General features: G+C 42.3%; 2 protein-coding genes across 2 annotated transcripts; both read left to right on the top strand.

Annotated features, from left to right (window-relative positions):
- The first annotated feature begins 565 nt into the window (after positions 1-565).
- pxmp4 (peroxisomal membrane protein 4) lies at positions 566-6,521 on the top strand. The gene is made up of 4 exons (XM_088937747.1): positions 566-707; positions 1,255-1,317; positions 2,116-2,314; positions 4,073-6,521. The coding sequence occupies exons 1-4, from the start codon at positions 595-597 to the stop codon at positions 4,340-4,342; spliced, it is 645 nt and encodes a 214-aa protein (XP_088793873.1). The 5' UTR covers positions 566-594; the 3' UTR covers positions 4,343-6,521.
- A 1,931-nt stretch (positions 6,522-8,452) lies between these two features.
- On the top strand, positions 8,453-20,669 carry e2f1 (E2F transcription factor 1). The gene is made up of 7 exons (XM_088937634.1): positions 8,453-9,135; positions 10,158-10,248; positions 11,407-11,626; positions 14,177-14,327; positions 14,801-14,917; positions 16,910-17,150; positions 19,469-20,669. The coding sequence occupies exons 1-7, from the start codon at positions 8,896-8,898 to the stop codon at positions 19,714-19,716; spliced, it is 1,308 nt and encodes a 435-aa protein (XP_088793760.1). The 5' UTR covers positions 8,453-8,895; the 3' UTR covers positions 19,717-20,669.
- The last annotated feature ends 576 nt before the right edge of the window (positions 20,670-21,245 follow it).

The raw sequence follows: 21,245 nt of genomic DNA, 5'->3' as shown, positions 1-21,245 counted from the left end.
CATTAATAGGAATTAGTTCAGGTGGGTAGCTGCGTCAGCATGCGTAGGCTGCAAAGGAACAAGTAATAGGTTTATTCCATGCTGAAAAAAAGAAGAAAGAGAACACAACGTTTCGGCCGTGGAGCCGAAACGATAATAGGAATTATATTTTTTGCAATACACGCTATCTTTGTTTCTCGCCCCGGAAATAAATTAAACGTTTGTCTTACTTGTATGTTAAGCCATATTATTATTATTATTATTATTATTATTAGCTCAAAGGGATGTTAAAACTCACAAGACATAATATTTAATCAGATTCGTTATTTCTTTGCTGTTCACACAGGTGCATCTCTGGGAATTAAAGCTCCGTTTGAATCTATTACTGTGTATAGACAATGAAGGACACGATTTGAGTGTTATTTCCCAGATAATATATTACAGCAAAACCAACTACTTTAAACAGAAATGGCAATTCTCCCTGAAGTTGTGACTCGAGATCCTAGGAACCAATGTCTGAGCACCTAGTTGCAGAACGTGACTGAATTCGAGTTGTGCCTTTTTAATGCCGGTTGTGTTGCAATTAATTACTGTCCCCAAGTCTGCTTGCGAGCCATGGCAGGTTCTGACCTTTTCAAAACTCTTATTTACACAGTTAACAACTTGCTACAGCAACAGAAGTATAAGACGGCTCTTGCGGTGGTTAAAGGATTTAGGAATGGAGCTGTGTAAGTGCATTGGAAAATGTTTTTCAAATGGTTTAAAAACGTGAATATTTGTGAAAGTTGATCATTTGATGTTTATGTGAAATCAATTGTCTTTAGCTTTCAGTTGTCTTGGGTGTTGACTGCACGTCTGGCTTCATGCCTGTTTGTTTTGCAGATTTATTGAAGTGCTGTACATCTCTAATATGCACAGAAGAGAAGCTGAGTAATGCCTCTCGAAAATTCACGGCACTTAGACGTTATTTAAACATTGGCATCATCTTTGTGTATAATTTCGTTTTTTTATGTTTGTGTTTAACTGAAAACAGTTTGCATACCAGCTAAACCTTCAGTTATACTTACCTGTGATCGTAGATGAATAACCTTTAACCTTCGCCTTTGACCCCGCCTTTATAAAATATTGAAAGAAAAAAGTGAACAAAGTGAATGTAGAATGAAGCACATGTCAGGAACACTGTTTTGCTGCGTGTTTTGTGAAAACATGATAGCCGTCTCAGAGGTTTTATTCCGCTGACCTTTTGTGTAATAACTGTTCTGTGTTTTTAATCAGATATGGAGCGAAGATCCGAGCGCCTCACGCCCTAGTGATGACGTTTCTATTCAGAAGTGGAAGGTACCCGGAAAACTCACTTGCTCATTCAAACCTGCCGTACATTTTCTACCCATATGTGCATCGATCGAGGTGTCCGTGAAGGTTGCTAGTAAACTGGCTATTAGGGTTCGTGCACATATTTTATATAACAATTAAAATGTTAATCATTTTTTTGGAGGAGGGAGGGGCAAACAATGCAATATTCAAACATAGTTCAGGTGGGTAGCTGCGTCAGCATGCGTAGGCTGCAAAGGAACAAGTAATAGGTTTATTCCACGCTGAAAAAAAAAGAAAGAGAACACAACGTTTCAGCCGTGGAGCCTTCTTCAGGCACCTGAAGAAGGCTCCACGGCCGAAACGTTGTGTTCTCTTTCTTTTTTTTTTCAGCATGGAATAAACCTATTACTTGTTCCTTTGCAATATTCAAACATAACCAACATAATTCGCTTTTTCCTCTGACCTATCCCTCTCACCAATAAATTAAATTAAAATTCAGATTAAAAGGTTCACTTTAAAGTAAACCAGATCGGACTGGGATTTTATACTGAATCTGTTAATATCTCTTTACTGTCATATATACATTACATATAGCCAAGGTCTAGCTTTACCACAGTTTATGTCTGATTAAATGGGTATGCAGCTTGGATATCAGTGTTATAAGACAGTGAAACATAAATATCACAGAGCTTGATTACAGTCTCACAGTCTGACTCTCTCAAATAAGTGTATTCTTAATGAAAGCTTCAGCAGGTAATACAGTTAAGAACAAAAATAAGAAAACAGAAAACCATATGTTCTTTTAAAAAATTTTTATGACAGCCTGAGGGACAAACTGAAAGCCATCACTCAGGCGACGTACACCCACTCGCGGAACCTGGCCTGCTTCGTCTTCACCTACAAGGGGCTGCAGGCCATACAGCAGCGCCTGCAGGGGAAGAGTCAGCACTACCACTCCTTCCTGGCCGCCTGCCTGGGGGGCTGGCTGGTCTTCGGAGACAATAACCACATCAACAGCCAGGTGACCAGCGTCTTACCTTTCTCACTCTACATCTGTGACCCAGAAGGTTGCCTTTTTCCAACTTACAGTTCAGACATCAGTTTGCAGACCAGCTGAACCTACAGGAACATCTTATCTGATATTATCTGACATGTTGGTTACGAGAATACCTTAATTACCATGATCTAAGATGAATGTGTGAACCTTAAAAGGAATATAATTAAGTGTAGTTTAACAAACAATGTTGATGATGCACAAAAAATAAGTGACTCTCAGCAGTTTATGTCTGGAACTGTATTCAGAGATGGCTGAATTGGCATTGCACAAAACAAAAGATGTTTATCTTGATCGGCTTATAATGGAGGAGAATTTTGCTTGCTCTACAAGAGAAGAAGTCATTCAGGCTCCTGGGACAATGACAACCTGTATGGAAAATATACTCTTTGCGCTATACTAAATTTGGAAAAGCAAACTTAGCAGTAAATTTATTTTACCTCCTCTCGGTAATCCAGGTGATCATCTGTTCCACATATGGATGGGCTGTGCTAGCTGGGAAATTGGAATAGTTGGTAATGTATTGCAAGGATCACTGGGGTGGCTTAGAATGATGAGGCACTAAAGAAGATGGTCATTGTTGTGAATTGCATAAAATCAACCTGGGCATGCTGCTTTGTTCTTGTGGTCTTTAAGATGTTGTGGGGGATGTAAAATGAAAAGAAATATCCCCATATTAAAAGGAAAAGGAGCTTGTGAATGGCTTACCTAGTACAGCTGCTCCACTTACTGGTCACTCGGAAGACTTTTGGCCCACAGGCACCTGCAGCCTTGAGGCACAGGCATGACATCTGTGGAAAGCACATCTGTGGATCCCCCTTCTCTCAATGTGAGCTCATGAGTCATAGCCTGAAACCCAGGTCTTAACCATGGTTAGATATAGAACACAACAAGATACTTTAAGTTTAAAATTTAGAAAAAAAGATTGACCCCACACTTATAAATATAAGAGGTTGAGGGAAAAAAAGTTTAGTTGTTATTATACAGTCTAATATGATCTGCAAGTTTTCCTACCTTCTGTGCCTTCTGTATACAACCAAGTTTGGAACAGGCATTAAAATCGACAGTGAGAAGGAATGCTTTTATAAACGCGCACAAATGTACATGATTGTAAATCCAGTTAAGAGGAAAATGGGTAATGTGGAAATGAGTTCTTAAACTCATTTTAAGAACTCCCCAGCAGCTATATCAGCATGCAATTTACAACTGGTGACCCACTGAAGCTCAGCAGGTGTGAGCCTGTCCAGTACCTGAATGGGAGACCTCCTGGGAAAGTTAAGGTTGCTCTGTGGTCTTTAAAAATCCCAGGGTGTTTCTCGAAAAGAGTAGGGGTGTAAACCCAGTGTTCTGGCCAAATTTCCCATTGGCGTTTACAAATCATGGCCTCGTAATAATCCCCATCTATGAACTGGCTTCATTACTTTGTTCTCCTTCCCATTGATAGCTGGTGTGTGGTGAGCGTTGTGGTGCACTATGGCTGCCGACACATAATCCAGGTGGGATTGCACATTGGTGGTGGTGGAGGGGAGTCACCATTATCTGTAAAGCGCTTTGAGTGGAGTGTCCAGTATATCTCTATATGAATTGTAAGGAATTATTATTAAAAAGGGGATGGTTCAAGAACTATATTTGAAAATTGAACACTACAAGGAAGAATGCATTTCTATTTGAAGGCTGTCAGATTGTGAGCTGTGCAGTATGGTACATTTCTTTCATTCTCCACAGATAAACATGTACCTTTTGTCCCGGATCCTGTTTGCCCTGTCTCGCTTGGCTGTAGAGAAGGGCTACATCCCCCAGCCGAAGAGAGATCCTTTCCCTCTGTTCGCAACCCTGGTGTGGGGCATCGTGCTGTGGCTCTTCGAGTACTACCCCCATACTCTCCAGCCTTCACTCCAGTCCTCAATGAACTACCTCTACCACGACAGCAACACCTGGCACGACATTTCTGACTTCCTTCTGTACAACAAGCCCCGGGCTGGGGCTCAGAACTAACCTTCCAGCAGCTTGGACCCTTATCTGGGATGGGCTTGTCAGGTTTTCTTGCAGGCAGTACAGCTCAGTTAGGATGAAAGTTCAGGAAAATCCAGCCTTTTTTAGAAGAATGTGCGTACTACTGTTTCCCCTTTGGTCTTGGGCTTGTTTTGCATGTCTGAAAGTCTATTTACTAAATGTGTATTGTGAGTGGGTTAGCAAGACCGTTATGACCCAGCTGTACATTTCAGAGGAGTCTGGAAAGATGGATGTCAATTTGGTCTTCCATCATTAAACCCCATCTCTTTAGAAATATTTATTATCATTAGAATTGGAATTTTCTTGGGGGGGTGAACCTCACCTCTTTTCAATACATTCTCAAAGAAGACATTTCCATTTCCTTAGAGGTGGGAAAGCAAACCTGGCCTCCAGCACTTCTTAGATTTTATATTTGACTAAAGTCAGAGTGAAATCGCAGCTGTTTCCTGCTGATCTCTGAAGAGGGCTGCCTTTCCAGAGCAGCTGTGTAATGTGCATGAATATTTTCTAACATTATGATTGAAAAATGGAATGTCAGCTTATTTTCAAGATATGGCCAAACATCCTTCAGTTTTTTCTTGTCCTAGGAGTTTATCCATTTCTACGTCTATACTGTATATTAATCCCGAGACCAGCAGATAGTACTGTAATGTACGTGCTGTTTTCCATAAGGTTTCCAGTCACTCATCGAGAAAAGGTCCTTGTGGTTTAATTTGGCTGTGTATTTTTAAAAATACTGTTTACAGTTTACTTTCTTAATAGTTATTTGTTTGCAGGTTCTGTGTAATACAGTAAAAGTGTACAGTGTATACTTTGTTCCTTAGTTTTGCACTTACAGAATTACAAACTGTTAACAGTTATGTTTTTTTCTTAAATCACTGTGACACGTTAAACTATGGTATAGAATGGTTAATATTTTTTCTGTTTTTCACATTTTCGATGTAACAGGTGGAGATTTTACTGCTATTAGTTTTGATGCATGACAGAATAATGATTTTGATTCTTCAATTGTAATTCTTTGAAGTTTTAATCAACAGTAGTAACTTTATTCTGTCATGATAGTTCTTAAATGAAATAATTGTCTTTAATCATACTGGGCATAAAAAGAATAGGACTATATCTTAACATAAAGACAAAACAGCCATGGCATGATAAGGCAGGATGGTAAATATAGGTTATCAGATTTAATTGGATCAAATGTTCAAATGCACTACATATGAAGCTTCACTGAACAGGTTTTTGTATTAATAGAATACTATTATTTATATTAATAGTTATACTTTATCATAATAGAATAATAAACCATTCCATCTTCTCTTTCATGTGGGGAACAACAATAGAACTGATTTTTTATATCTACATTGCAAACTCAGATTCACAGGAGTCGTTTTGGAATTTGGGGTCTCTGAGCTTTGAAATGATTTGCTTCTCAATTGTACTGTAGAATATTTTTTTTCTGTTGTAGTGTGGACATGAAAGGACTGGCTTGGTTAAAACCCAGAAAACATGCTACCTTATTCTAATTTGTTGTTTAATCACTTAAGTTATTCAGCATTTCAGAAGGATAGACCCCCCCCAAATTATTGGTGAATCTACAGGACAATGTTAGGAGACCCCTGACTTTAAAGCTTGTCTGAGTGAGCTAAAACATTGCTTTTGCAGAGTATTACCACTGAACATTGAAACGCACAATATCCAATATTTTTAAATAAGTTTCTCTCTTTCAGCCCAGGTCTGCCTATTCCTTATTCTGTCCTGAGTACTGTAAGGGATTGTAGCTTCAGGTGAACTGGACTGGTTCTGTTTCTCTTGACCTATGACTCTTGAGTATGTTTTGCAATCTGTGACAGCAGTCTTTTTTAAACCTGTTTATTTTTAAATTCAGGATCCAATCCTTAATGAGAAGCAAACTGAGATCATGATAAGAGTAACCGTGCTGATCATCACTGTGTAAAAGCTTTTATCCAAGTTACAGAATCTGAGTGAACATCAAATATAATACTGAAACAAAGTCAGTGACAATGATTTCCTTTTAATGTTGTATAAAAAAGGCACTTTCTAAGTGTTGACTCATCACTGAATGCATGCCATGTATATTTAATTTTGCTTAGTATATGTAAATAACGTAAACTGCTCAGAATACATTTTTTAAAGCCTTACAGTGCATTTGTTCTCTTTGTTGGCTGATGAAAATAATAGGATCCCTAGTGTACAGATATAAAGTAATGTTGCCATTTGTGTGTTCTCCTATTTACTTTCAAATTCTATGTAAGCTCGTTAGTAGAAGCAAAAAAGAAAGTGAATTGCTTGGTTCTCTCCAGCAACAGTGTCTAATCTGAAGCAGACATGTTCCTGCTCTAGTCTGTAAAGACATGCAGGGCTGGGTCCCTTATCCATGCTGCCAGTAGTATGCAGGACTGATGAACAGTGCAGGGGCTCCGCAGGGGTGGTGCGGTGGCTCTGTGGCTAAGGATCCCCACTTGCGGCTGGAAGGCTGGAAGGTTCTGACCCCAAGCTTCTCTCCCTGTCTGTGTGTCTCATGGAGAGCAAGTTGAGGTATGCGAAAAAAGACAAATTCCTAATACAAGAGATTGTTTATGGCCAATAAAGTAGTCTTATCTTATAAATGAGCAGCCTTTCAACCCTTGTGTCGCGTTTAGGTACTTATTTAGGTTGCAGTAGCTGATCAGTCTCAGAAGACCCATCCACCATCTTCCTGAGGTTCATGGGAGTTCTGGCTTCAATATCTTGGCTTGGCAGTTCTTCCTTGGCGTGTTGTGGGTCTGTCCAGTAAATGTTTAAGGAGTCGGAAAGTTTTGTGATTTAGTCACAAGCTTGTTCAAAATATCACATTTTTACGTTTCGGCAAATTCCGTACTGGAAAGAAAATCTGGATCGTTTACAGTTTACGAGTCTACATACAGCACGTTAAATAATTCTGTTTCGGCTTGCTGCGATTTTCAGAAGGCCACGTTTTTCAGAGGGGGTGATTATAATCCCACACGAGTGACATTAAGCTCCTGTGATGACTGCACGAATTTCCTTTGTGCTCGACCTCAGTGAGTGAAGACCCGCACACGGACTCACCACCTGCCTGCTCTCCGGGTGTGTGTGTGTGGGTGGAGCCAATGAAAGGGGAGGTGCCGCCCTGTCAGTGCAGAGCTCCACCAATCCGGAGGCGGGGTTAGCACACGTGCAAGTTTCGCGGCAAAAAAGATTTGGCGCGCAAATCCCCAGCTCTTGTCTGATCAGCTGGGACAACAATAACAATAACAAGTTGTAGATGGGGCGACGGGGGTTCTACGGAAAGTACCATACATTCACTTCTTAAGGACTATTTTTTCCTGTATTTATGCTGGGGAACTTTTCGTTGTTTGGCATTTTGGGCTGTTGGAAAACATCTGCTTTTACGCGTATGAAGGATTACGCTGTTTTCTGCTTCCTGAATACTAGCTCAGAAACAGGGGTGTGCTTTTATTTTCGCCGAGATCAATGGAAAGAAACGGCCGCAGAACGAGAGCATCTAACTGAGTGGACAAGGCCCTCGGGATGTTCTTGATACACCTTTTGATTTCAGATTGATGTCTACTGAAAGGCAAAATGCGCTGCGCTAAACTTGAAAATGGAATTTAAATGAAGAAGCACCAAATATTTTTAGAATATATGGAATCAAGGCATTCATGCTCTAGAGATCATTAAGATGGACAGTATTATTTTTGTGCATTTCGCAGACACGAACGGACTGTATTGATACCGAATCGATTTGTGATCGTAAGGCGCAGACGGAGCTGGGACAAAGGGCAGGGTGCTCGGGAGAACTTGAAAACCGAAAGAAAGATCGTGCGGTTGCACGGGGTTTTTTACAGAGGCTTAGTTGAGAATGTGTATTTTTTTAAGGGACCTTAACAGTTCGCATTAAGATGCATAGATGCATGCGATAAACAAAATGTATAGTTGATTATACAATGATTGCGTTACTGGACTGATGTAAAATGTAGGGAATCTAAAATGTAAAAGTCCTGTTCGCACTCAGAGGCGACTGTATGATTCAAAACGAAATAGATGATATGGGAAAAGTCTGGCTTTTTAAAGTTAAACTTGTGATCTTTCGTATTTTATATTGACTTATTGTTTCAGCCGCTTTCTGTCAGGCTGGTTTGAGACAGACTAGGGGCCTGTAGTTAGCAGTCGAGCTCTCTTGAGTCTTTGTTGTGCGTTGCAATTACAGGTCCTGAGCTATACCAAACATGTTTCATTTGCGCACCCACAGACTGTAATTACACGTAGCCTACTTGCCAGGGTTCAGCAATTGGCTTTTATGTGTTAATAGGATATACACCCCATAGGTACAGTGAGGCAGGTTTACTTCGCGAAAATTAAGATTACTCTTAAGATAATGCCTCCGGTTGTACTCCTGTTTTTACCATTGTTCCACGCGGAGACATGAAGCTTTGCCACTAAAGTATCTCAATTACTGCCACAATCCGAGCCGGGCAAAGAAGAGGGGGGCAAAGACAGCCGACCCGCGGAAGGCCATGTCCGAGACAGTGGTCACAGGTCAGACTTCGGAGGACCTTCTGGCTGACTTTGAGTCCATTTTGGGATCGGGAAGTATTGAGCTGAATGAGGATCAGATTGTCATTATCTCCACGCCGGCGCATGTGGAGATCCAGCCCGCAGGCTCCAGCGGCGCGGCGGAGATCCTGCTGTTCGCCACCCCGCAGGGACCTGCCCCGGAGGACGAGCAGCGCCGGCCGGTCCTGGGACGCCCTCCGGTAAGGGCCTCTCTGTCCCCCGGACAGAAATACAACTTGTAAATGCAAGAGGCTGCTCATCTGTTGCGCAGATGGAAAAAGTCTGATATATACGGGCATATGGTCTAGTTGTGGGAAGTGGCTGGTGAATCTTTTATTGAAGACTCACAGTTTATTCAAAAATCGAATATAAACGCTCATGAAAATCAACAGGTCATCATTGTGCCAATGGTGTTTTTACTAGACTGGGGGTCTACATGCGAGGCATGTTTGTTACTGAGGATTGTCAGGAAGCGTTAAACTAGTCTTTGATTTTTGTGGTAGTCGCTTGTGGAGTGGTGCAATAATGCCCTGTTTGTGTTTTGGTGGTTTTTCTGAGGATATAATAACACCAGTTATAAGGGTACTGGTGAGGCACTGTGAGGGTTGGTGGTGGCCTGTCAATCTTCCACGACAGTAGTTTAAACTGGTAGTTTGTTGGTGTGTTGGGCGAGCTGCAGGTTGGTCAGGACTTTTCTGTCCGCCTGGCCAAGGGAATCTGCATGAGGAAGAGGCTACAGACCGCACAGCAAATGTAGAAACGTGATGCTGGCGCTGAGTGAGAAATCGGTTGATACGAAGTTTGTTTTATAGTTAAGAAAATTGACACCAGAAAGATGAATTGCCTTTAGGAACGTGCGATTCTTTAAACATTAATATTATGCACATGAACAGATCGTCCTGTGTCTGTTTTGTGCTCTCCAGTATTTAACGCGCTGTGCTTTTTCAGCAAGTGCCATGAAAGTATGAATTTGACAGTGCCCTGCTCTGTGTTTCCAGACCCATGCAGAAAACATGAGTGACTGAACAGCTGAGATGACGGGTTGTGTTGAGGGTAGACCTAGGCAGCTGGTGGGTTGGGCGGGGGGGTACAACTCTGTTACAGTTTTGTCAGGCCGCTCCAGGTCGCTTTTTCCTCTGGGTCTAGATACCCTCAGTGTGCTTCCCCGGTTTCAAGTCATGTACTCGCCACTGACTTGTTGTCTCTCCCAATTCCGGCGCAGGTGAAGAGAAAGCTGGATTTGGACAATGACCACCAGTACGTGTCCGAGATCCGGCAGCCTCCCCGAACCAGGCCCCGCGTGCCGGAGAGAGGTATGAGCCGACCGCTTCCCTGAAAAAATACTTTCGAAATCCCCCAGCATGTGAGGAGATCGAATTCAGTTACAGCACCCTTCAGAAGAAGGAAAGCCATCTGATTCACCAGTGTAAATCAAATAGAGAATAGAAAGTATCTTGTTTCTGAGCATGTGATTAATACAAATACATAGAATGGGTGGTACAGTGGTTAGTAATACAGCACTTAGGGCCGGTGTTCAGTCCTTGGGGTGCTGTCTGTGTGGAGTTTGTATGTTCTCCTCATGTTCCTGTGGGTTTCCTCCAGGTGCTCCAGTTTCCTCCCACAGGCCAAAGACATACTGTGGCTTGTGTGTGTGTTTGCGGACTAGCGTCCCGTCCAGGCTGTAACCTCCCTTGTGCCCGGTGCTTGCCAAAAATTCTGTGTCGTGGCAGCCTGGCTCTTGAGTAACTATACAAAGGTTATACTTTCATGTGCCTCTGTGCTCTTCATTTCCACAGCAGGAAGACCTTCCTCTGTTCAGTAAATCTAGAGGAAGCCAAGTTATCTGCCTTCTTGACTGTGGTTGATTGAAGGACAGTTTCACAGAGGAGGGGGAAAACAGCTGGAAGCTTGCTCCCTTGGCTCCTGAAGCCGATACCTTTCAAACACCAGCACGTTCATATTTTGATCTCGGGTACAACAGAGAATATGTAAGAAAAGAGAGGTTTTGGAACGCGTCTTTAAAGCAAGCCTCTGACATCTTGAGGGTCTAGCAGGCAGTAGAGGCACATTGCAGGAGGTCTACCTCTAACCAGGTGGCTTGTGAGACTTGGGCACTTTGAAAGCAAAAAACTGCCAAGGAGACTTTATTTGAACAAACTCTTCAATGTACACAAAATAATGTACTCTAAATGGCCCAGCACTTTTCTTGTGAGTCCCTTTATATAGCAAATTACGCTCAGTTAACTCCATGTGAGAGGATGTGACTCTCATCCCATCACCATTCATCTAAGTAATCAATTAATACCCCACATGTGAACTTATTTACACACAATAGAGGTCTTAAGTGACAGGTTAGCTGAAATGACTACCCTCATTACTGCAGGCCTGCCACACACACCTTTTGCTCCTATGCCAGGACAGTAGTGTTGTGGATTAGCCCTTCCCTGATTGCCCAGACTCTCCTTCCTCAGGCCTGAAGTCCCCCAGTGAGAAATCTCGCTACGACACTTCCCTGAACCTCACCACCAAGCGCTTCCTGGAGCTCCTGGCCCAGTCCCCCGATGGCGTGGTCGACCTGAACTGGGCCTCGCAGGTGCTTGAGGTCCAGAAGCGCCGCATCTATGACATCACCAACGTCCTGGAGGGCATCAAGCTCATTTCCAAGAAGTCCAAGAACAACATTCAGTGGCTGTGAGTCTCACCGCTGCCTAACTAAGAAGACATCTGGTGACAGGAACTGCTGAATGCAGCTTCTACAAATCTGAATGTCTAATATAAATGCCTCCTGTTTTCAATCCTCATTGCATCTGCTGTGTGGTTCTGCTTTTGACCCTGTGCTGTCATTGTGTTTTGGATTGACTTAGCTGAGACCTTGGACAGAGTTGTCATATGCACAAATGCAATGAGATTAATACACCCAACTCTCCACGTTATGTATGCAAGGGTTCTGTTCCACAAGGCTTTATGAATCCTAAATCTTATTTAAGTCAGGAGCAACCCTTTCTTAGCCATTGCATGAACACACATAAAGAATGACTATTTATGATACTGCAGCAGGGCAGGTCAGTGGCAAAGTGGTTAACATTGATGCCTCACAGTACTGGGGCCCTGGGTTCCTAAGATGGGATTTTGAATGTTTTCACTGTGTTCAGTCTCCTTGTGAGTGTGTGTGTGTGCGCATTTGTGTCTGTGTGTGCCCTATAACGGACTGGCATCCTGTCTGGGATGTACCTTGCCTTGCGCCCATTACTTACTGGGATAGGTTCTGGCTCCTCCACAACCCTGAATCGGATAAAGTGGTTAGAAAATGGATGGATGGATAATGCCACAATCCTGTCTCGTTTTCCCAAGCTTTGATGGTTAACAGGTGTGTGTTCTGATCACAGAAGGGGGTAGAGAGCCAGAGAGAATGTTCCTGCACTGTAGCTTTGAGAGAGAAAGGAAAATTCCTCTCTTTACAGGGAAAGACAAATGAAATAACAATGAATGAAAAAGTTTTTAAACACTATAATTAGAATGATTAAACACCCAATATAGCATACCCGTAAAAATATACAGTACAGTAAAAAAATTAACGTGAGTGAATTTCCTTTTAACACTTGTATAAATACTGTACATTTCCTTACCGTACACTGTACCATTCAGTAATTAAACACAAAATAAAATACACAGTAATAAAAATAACAAAATCACTTGGGTGCTTCCTTGGCATGACCTGCACTGCAGTTTCTCCCAAATTTCATTGAAAAAGTGTGAGGTAGTATGCAGACTTTACAATGCATGCATAAAGGCAGAGCAAGACTGAAGAGCAACATAGGGTGTTTGTTGTTGGTGACGCGTCACACTACGCACACGCTCGCTATTCATCTGCAGAAGGACCATGCCGAGCTGCGTGATGTTTACAAATGTAAATTTTCAATTTGTTGGAAAATGAGATTATGGGACCCATATGTTTATGTTATCAAGATGGTACATGAGACCCAGGGCCTATTCTGGCAAGTAATGGGCACAAGACAAGGAACAGCCTGGACAGGATGCTAGTCCATCATAGGGCCCACACAGACACAAATGCGCATTTCACAGGGAGAACATACAAACTCCACTGAGACAGCACCCCAGGTCCGTAACTGAACCCAGGACCCAAACACTGTGAGGCAGCAATGTACTGCCCTGCTGCAGTATCATAAATGGTAATTCTCTATGTGTGTAGGTCACATAGTTCTCTTTGTGTTCATGCAGCAATAATAATAAATTCCTTACACTTATATAGTGCTTTTCTGGACACTCCACTCCAGAGCACTTTACAGGTAATGGGGACTCCCCTCCACCACCACCCGAGTGCAGCCCCACCTGGAAGATGCCATGGCAGCCAGAGTGCACCGTTACACTCACCATACATCAGCTATCAGTGGGTGGAGAACAGGGTGATGAAGCTAGTTCATAGATGGGGATTATTAGGAGGCTATGATTTGTAAACACCAATGGGAAATTTGGCCAGGACACTGGGGTAACACCCCTACTGTTTTCGAGAAACACCCTGGGATTTTTAATGACCACAGAGAGTCAGGACCTCGGTTTTACATCTTATCCAAAGGACAGCGCCTTTTACAGTATACTGTCCCCATCGCTATACTGGGGCATTAGGATCAACACAGACTGCAGGGTGAGCGCCCCCTGCTGGCCCCACTAACACCTCTTCCAACAGCAACCTTAGTTTTTCCCAGGAGGTCTCCCATCCAGGTACTGACCAGGATCACACCTGCTGAGCTTCAGTGGGTTGTCAGGTGTGAGTTGCAGGGTGATATGATTGCTGGCTGCTGCAAGTGGTTAAGAAAGGCTCATTCCTTACTTTATGATCCCTGGTCTTGTGGAACAGATCCCTGACATACTTAACTTGGGGAGTTGGGTCTATTCACAGCTGTCCAAGGTCTCACCTAAGTTAAGTTTTTACAAACAGTGGTTGAATTTACATAAGTCAGGTCTTCCATGAACCAGGGAAAGGGTGTCCAACAATTCTTAAAGACCAAACAGATTTGATTTGTAGCTCTGCCAAAGTAATTGCTTTTGAAAGTATTATCTGCAGCATCATGTGATAAGGAGTTGTGAAGACTGTGGTTTTGTTGTGGGGTGTATCGGTATCAGTCTCGTTACATCAGTAGGAAATTTCTTGCAGTAAAGGGATGCCTCAGTGAATGGTGCTGTGAGTGAAATTGTCTAAAAGAGTTCTGTCCTCCCGCTCAGGGGCAGCTGTATGGACGGGGTGTCGTCTGCTCGTTACCAGACTCTGATGAAGGAGGTGTCGGACCTCGGGCAGTCTGAGGAGAGGCTGGACGAGCTCATCGCCAAGTGTAGCCTACAGCTCAAGCTCCTCACAGAAGATCCGCAGAACAAGAAATATCCTTTTCTTTTTTGATCTGCCCTTTTGGGGCCAAGAGAAAGCAGAGCCACCGTGGGCATGCAGAGATCAAGATGTGGGTGGTTCATCCTCAAAGCTGCACTGCTTTCATTTCTTGAGAGTTCTCTAACTACAGTACACAAAGTTATGCAGGGCCAGCTGATAACTCTGAATAAACTTTAGATGAAGTTAGTAGTTTGTGCAGCCTTTTTAGCTTGGCTGTCAGTCAAAACATAATCAAGGCTTCTCAGTAGCTCCAGTAGATCTGGAAGGAAGGTCCAGCTTTGTTGAGATCTTTGCAGCTCATTGTCAAACTGCTGCTTGTGTCCTTGTTTGTACTGAGTATGCCTGGGTTGTTGTGCAGATCTCTGAACAGCTTATTCCAGTCCATGGGAATTCACCAGCTGGTGTGAGATGAATGGTGTCGTGATTGGGTTCCTACTTCCCAGTTCTGTTCCTTAATGCTGTTCAAGCTGGCCTATGTGATGTGCCAGGACCTGCGGAGCGCTGTGGACTCTGTGGACCAGCTCCTGATGGTCATTAGGGCTCCCCCAGAGACCCAGATGCAGGTCTCCGACCCCTCAGAGGTAGAGTCAGGGCAGGGGATCGACCATAATAGGACTGGAAGCTGCTTTAAAATCAATTATTTATCCTAATTAGTCCCATAAAGAATATATTGTAGTAAAGAAAACTGAAAGGTATAACTGCTCTCATTTAAATAGATTTCTCATTCAAAGGACCATTCATTTGGGTTTTAAGATTCAGATGGAATAATAATAATAATTGCTTACACTTATATAGCACTTTTCTGGACACTCCACTCAAAGTGCTTTACAGGTAATGGGGACTCCCCTCCACCACCACCAGTGTGCAGCCCCACCTAGATGATGCAACGGCAGCCATAGTGCGCCAGAACGCTCACCACACATCAGCTATTAGTGGGGAGGAGAGCAGAGTAATGAAGCCAATTCATAGATGGGGATTATTAGGAGGCCATGATTGGTAAGGGCCAATGGGAAATTTGGCCAGGACGCCAGGGTTATAGCCCTACTCTTTTCAAGAAACACCCTGGGATTTTTAATGACCACGAAGAGTCAGGACCTCAGTTTTACATCTCCTCCAAAGGAGGGTGCCTGTTTACAGTATAGTGTCACCGTCACTATAGTAGGGCATTAGGACCCACATGGGCCGCAGGGTGAGCGCCCCCTGCTGGCCCCACTAACACTTCTTCCAGCAGCACCCTTAGTTTTTCCCAGGATGTCTCACATCCAGGTACTGACCAGGCTCACACCTGCTTAGCTTCAGTGGGTTGCCTGTTGTGAGTTGCAGGGTGATATGGCTGCTGGCTATATCAATTTTAAATTAATAATAATTTTCTATTTCTATAAAATAATTTTCTATTTGCTTGAATTTGCACACATATCCAAGACCTTAGAATCAGTATTGAATTTTTTAAATCTGTGTGTCAGCTCTTTTTCTATACTCAAAGAATTGAAAGACTCTTAAATGGCTGCAGTTTAGCTGTCCTGTAGCCTGATTTTATCAGGTCTCAGAAGCTCAGCGAGGCTGACACACAACACTGGTTAGTAATTTATTATCTATGGAGAGTCAGGTAGTTGCTTCAGGTGGTGTTGGTGGGCCAGAATTTCCAAACCAGTGCCTCAGTACACTGACCAGGCACACTGTGCTGTAGTAAGTGCCACCCTTTCTATGATACATTGAATAAAGGTGCCAACTACTTGGTCATTAAAGATCCCACTGCATTGTTTTGTAAGAGTAGTGGTCTTAGTGCCAATGATGTACTCGGGAATTTTACAAAACTCCCTCAGTTTCCTTCTTGATTTCATTGGTGGAGCAACTTTCTATTTGATCTGCTGTGCAGTGGAAAAGTTATTGCATAATGCCTGCTGTGTGTCACCAAAGTGGGGCTGCACTTCAGTGGTGGATGAAGTGGGTCCCCTTCTATATGTGAAATTCTTAGGCATCCACTAGAATGAAAAGCTGTCTTTGAATATATTTTATATTGAAGATGCACTTCTGACACTTTTGAGATTTTCCATGCCTAATGGCTTAGTGCCATCTGCTGGTGAGAGTGTAACATGACGGCTCACTCTAGCAGTTGACCTAGTAGATCCTGTTTGAGCACACGTTGAGTTGCACAATGTGCTGCTTTGACAACAGGTGCCAAACTGTTGTTCCCCTACAGTGATCCGCTGTAACATGTTACACCAGAAGTGAGACAAAGTGATGCAACACTTGACTGGGCATGTGACAAAGGGCTGTTTTGTGTTCTGTTTGATTAGTTCTGCAGTTGTTATTCAGTCTGTTGCAGGTGGTTCACTTTCAAAACAATAATAAAGTGAAATGGTACGTTTAAAATGTTTTTTAGTTTTGAAGTCGGTTTACACTCAGCAGTTGATTGGCCTTTTTTGAGTTTTTTCATCTTTCATGTAAATTACAGGATAGCTGCATAACACTGTGGAAACTGGAGTAAGCTCTAAATGAGCGTCATGTCGGAGCTGTTCCACCATTGTTGGCGTGTCCAGTCCTTTATTCCTGCTCTTCCAATGTGCCTGCAGGGGTTCCAGATCTCTCTGAAAAGCACCCAAGTCCCTATTGATGTCTTCCTCTGTCCAGAAGACCGCGTTGGAGTTTGCAGCCCAGTGACTGGCAACAGTCCCTCCAAAGCAGCCAGTCAGATGCCGTCACCTGCCCCTGTGAGCTCTGCAAGCCTCACAGAGCCGCCTCAGAGCAGCAGCTCACAGGAAGTGACATCATGCGCTCAGGAAGTGGCACCACTGACACTGACAGGTGAAACAGGTGAGTTCCTAAACTGGAGAGACTGCAGATTTAACAGTAAGATTTGAGAGGTGGTAACTCATTTGCAAAATGAACAGCACCTACATGTATGCATCTTTTACAAAATAGTCATAGTACTGTAGGTTTAATAAACAACTCTAAATACTAAGTCACTGAGCTGATGGTAGAAGGTATTTAAACTACAGGGTATTTGTTCAGTTGCTTTGTGCAGTACAGTGCTTACAGGGTATCAGTAGTGTTACATGGACAGATTAATGTGAGCCAGAACTGTCGCACAAACCTTGCATTGCTTAAGGGGCCTGCCTTAGGGAAAGCACAACCCTGGGACGACTTGTATGTCACTCCCTGACAGGCGTGGGCCAGAGCTGTGGACACTACTGGCCCTTTTTCCATGATCTGAAAAATGGCAGCCCCACATTGTGGGGGATTAGGGCTGGAAAAAGATCAGATCTTCAGAGATCTTCAGAAATCAGAGGCTTTCCACTCCATTTTTTTCATATTTGCATTCATTTTAAACGAGCCCTTCCCCTTTGATTTCTAAAATTACATCAACAACAAACTTGTTGTTACAGATGAACATGTTATCTTAATATTTACCCAAGAGATTGTATTTAATGCCCTCTAGAATATAGCAGCTCAGGTGACTCCCTACAGTAAGGCCAGTCCTGTTCCTGTATTGTGGCACTGAGTTCCCTCTTCCCTTTCCCTCATTAGCAGAAAAGCAGTGAATGAGCAGTCAAAGTAAGATTTCTACTTCAATAAGTATTTCAGCAGTACCTGAAATTATTTGTGTTTAATACACGATTATTCACCCTCATGTATTTTGGTCATTGCGATTTGGAATATCTCTTTACAAAATATAAAACAAGAAGTCATGAAGTTATTCAGGTAAAAGTATATGTTCATTTTGGGCAAGACCACAGAAATTCTACTTGCATTTCATTGAGTCAATGTTACAAAAAGTATGGAAATTTAGGCAATAAGTCTCTGCGGGTCCAAGCTTTCTGGTTCCTGTGTTAGGTGTACAGTTGAGGTGTGACTATACATGTATTTGGTGGCCAGGTTTTGAAAGTTTGTGAGTTATCACAGCCATGTCTCTTTAATCACTTCTCTCAATATTGCATTTTTTCAATAAGTTTTAACTTTAAAACGTTTCCTGCTGACAGGTATCAATTAAAACAGAAACATTGTAAATTTGAACATGGGATTTGCTGCTGTTTCAATTATTATACTTTTTCCAGTGATGTCAGTATTGTTCTGAATATGTCATTGCAAGTTTATAGTAAATTTGATTTGCATTTGAGTATATTTTGGAATTCATTTCTCTTAGGGCAGCTGTATGAGATTACTCTTAGCTCTTTTAGAAGTTGGGATACAATAATGCTTAAATTATTTAATGCTTGTACTTTTGTTAGTTAACAGACCTGTGTAATATCTTAACATGTAGCATTAATTGCACATCATGTGTGCTTTTATTTAATTTTGACCATCTTAACAATTGTTGTTGTCAGTTCTCAACCTATAATTGGAAAAAAATGCCTTATTGAAAAAGCCTCCGGTCTTATCTTGAATGTTATCCATTTTAATAGTTTTGTATCCCATTTAGGTAATGTCTGTTGGCATCAGAAATTCTAAAGGAAAAAAATCCTGCGATAGTAAAACTGAGAAAACCAGTAAACTGTTAACCCATGACAATTCTGTGGTGTCAGTTAAAGAACATAAGGGATGAGTCCATTTGACCCATCTAGCCTCTTTGATAGTTGATGATAATTGATGTAAGTATCTCGTTGAGCCATTTCTTGGAAATACAGGATATCAGTTTCAACATCACAGCTGGGCGGCTTGTTCATCCTTCTTTACCCAAATGGTTGTGGAAGTGTCTGATGTTTAATATACTGTATATAAATGGTTATCCACATAATGTAGCTGTCACTTGTGCCCTCTGGATTGTGTTCCACTGTTCATTTTGAAGAAGTCTGTTGTGTTGCATGTGTCATTGCTCTCGAGGAAAGCTGTAAGTTCCCTTATAGCTTCTCTGTTCACGACTACAATTTCCTTCTATGTCGAATGTTTTTATATGCTGTCTGGTAAACCCTCTGGTTTGCTGATTATCTATCTATGAATGAAGTGCTTCCAGAAAAGTCAGATGCAGCTGTTTTTGAAGCTGTGTGAATTGAGCAAGAGGTTTTTGGCCAAGGCTTAACCTGAAATGTCACTTTCCTCTGAAACACCGTCGCCCACTAGTTTGGTTTTTGCCTGCTGTGTTGCTGCTCCTGACAGACCAGCTGACTCCTGGATCCTGTCCCTTCCCTCCACAGAGACGCTGCTGACTGGAGACGCATTTCCTCACCTCGGAGCACTGCCCGACTTCGACCTTTCACCCCTGACGTCTTCTGATTACCTGCTGGAGCGGCATTTTGAGGAGTTCTCCTCACTCCCCTTGGACAGTTTCATCAACCTGTCGCCCCCGCAGCCCCACAGCTACCACTTTGGGCTTGGGGAGGGAGAGGGCATCAGCGAACTCTTCGACTGCGACTTTGGGGACCTGACACCTCTGGACTTCTGAAGTCAGCGGGTGACAGAACTGGATGACATTAGAGGCAACTGACATGATGAGCTGGCAGACCAGCTACTGAATATGGCCCAGGGCTCCACTGATGGCACTTACTTTAGAAGATATATAGCTTCATATGTTTTTTTTAATTTATTTATTCAATATATATTATAAATATTTGTAATCTTTTCCCTCTTTTAATTGTGTGTTTCAAATTAATTTTATTTTTATCCTATGGCTTTGTTTAAAACAGAAATGTGGAATTTAGAAAAGTTATTTTTTAAATGAGTTTTGGGTATTAGCTATGTTTAAATGTGTTGTAGAGAAGGAAATTTTAGATTATTTTAGGGTTTTTGACTTCAGAGGTTGGGAAACCCCAACAGTGAGTGGCTAATTCACTGATTGTGTTTTCTGTTGTAAGCCTGAAACAGAGGCACTTAGACAATACTCAGTATTTTGATGATAGAAGGAGGATAATTGGAACAGAAAGATAAGAGGTGTGAGAGCTGGGGATATAGGATACAGAAAAGTGGTACAGCCACAGATCTGTGGTACAGGCTGCCTGCACCAGTTCTTTAATAATTGAATGAAAGTGGTGCATCGCAAAGACTTCAGATATATTCTGCACTTTGTTACCAATTTGTTTATGGGATTTCTTTGAAGTTGTGGCTGGAGGTCAGAAACCAGGCTATTTAAAAAAAGAAAAGCACTGCACCTTTTTATTTCTCTTAAAAAAATTGTATTTATTTTTTTTCAGGGATCTGACTTTTTGCTAAGGTATAAAGAAACTGCAAAGAAAATATGCTCATTTGTACATGCAAGCTTTTCACTACTGAAATTGTGATTCATTTGTCTTTTCTTTTGAATCCTGCATTGTCTGAATTAAGTAGTTTAAAAAGCAGGCAGTTTGAAACATGCAGAGATTGATTCTAATCATTCCTGAATATAAACCTTCTTGTTATCCGTTGGTGTTGCTCTTTTCTTCTCCCAGGCGTGGTGTTCAAGCTGTGTAAACACTTTGTTTTCCATCCGGGACAGTGTAATTACTGGGTTTGCTACATTCACCTGCATTTTCTCTGCTAATGGGGGAAAGTCAATCCAAAACATGTTATACTTGTTTCAGATAAAGTTGTTTACAAAAGGTTTACATAGGTAAAGACATGCCCATCAGTTCCTTGAATTTGTATAACACTTTTTATCCCTAAGTTTCCCAAAGTATCTCTCACATTTGGCAATAAATAAATATACAGACCAGACTGTGGAAGCATCAAATAGACTTGAGCCAGGATACAGCACAGCTCCTTGGTCACCCTATGTAGGCATTGATTTAGAAATTGTGGTCTGGGGGGTAGCATGGTGGTGCAGTGGTTAGCATTGTTGCTTCACAGCACTGGGGCCCTGGGTTCAAGACCAGACCGCGGGTGCTCTGTGCGTGGAGTTTTCATGTTCTCCCTGTGTTTGCATGGGTTTCCTCTGGGTGCCCCATTTTCCTCTCACAGAACAAAAATATACTGGCAGGTTATTCAGCTTCTTGGAAATCT

Source organism: Atractosteus spatula, chromosome 19, assembly GCF_055471065.1.
Source record: "Atractosteus spatula isolate fAtrSpa1 chromosome 19, fAtrSpa1.hap1, whole genome shotgun sequence".
Lineage (NCBI taxonomy): Eukaryota > Metazoa > Chordata > Actinopteri > Semionotiformes > Lepisosteidae > Atractosteus > Atractosteus spatula.
Note: the sequence above shows the minus strand (reverse complement) of the source record. Positions and strands in the feature narration are given on the sequence as shown.

Excerpts from the sequence above, each read along its gene's own strand:
- pxmp4 (XM_088937747.1), top strand. The coding sequence starts at position 595 with ATGGCAGGTTCTGACCTTTTCAAAACTCTTATTTACACAGTTAACAAC. Across the intron at positions 1,318-2,115 it reads TTTCTATTCAGAAGTGGAAG|CCTGAGGGACAAACTGAAAG; the intron begins GTACCCGGAAAA and ends TTTTTATGACAG. Across the intron at positions 2,315-4,072 it reads ATAACCACATCAACAGCCAG|ATAAACATGTACCTTTTGTC; the intron begins GTGACCAGCGTC and ends CATTCTCCACAG.
- e2f1 (XM_088937634.1), top strand. The coding sequence starts at position 8,896 with ATGTCCGAGACAGTGGTCACAGGTCAGACTTCGGAGGACCTTCTGGCT. Across the intron at positions 9,136-10,157 it reads CGGTCCTGGGACGCCCTCCG|GTGAAGAGAAAGCTGGATTT; the intron begins GTAAGGGCCTCT and ends ATTCCGGCGCAG. Across the intron at positions 11,627-14,176 it reads AAGAACAACATTCAGTGGCT|GGGCAGCTGTATGGACGGGG; the intron begins GTGAGTCTCACC and ends CCTCCCGCTCAG.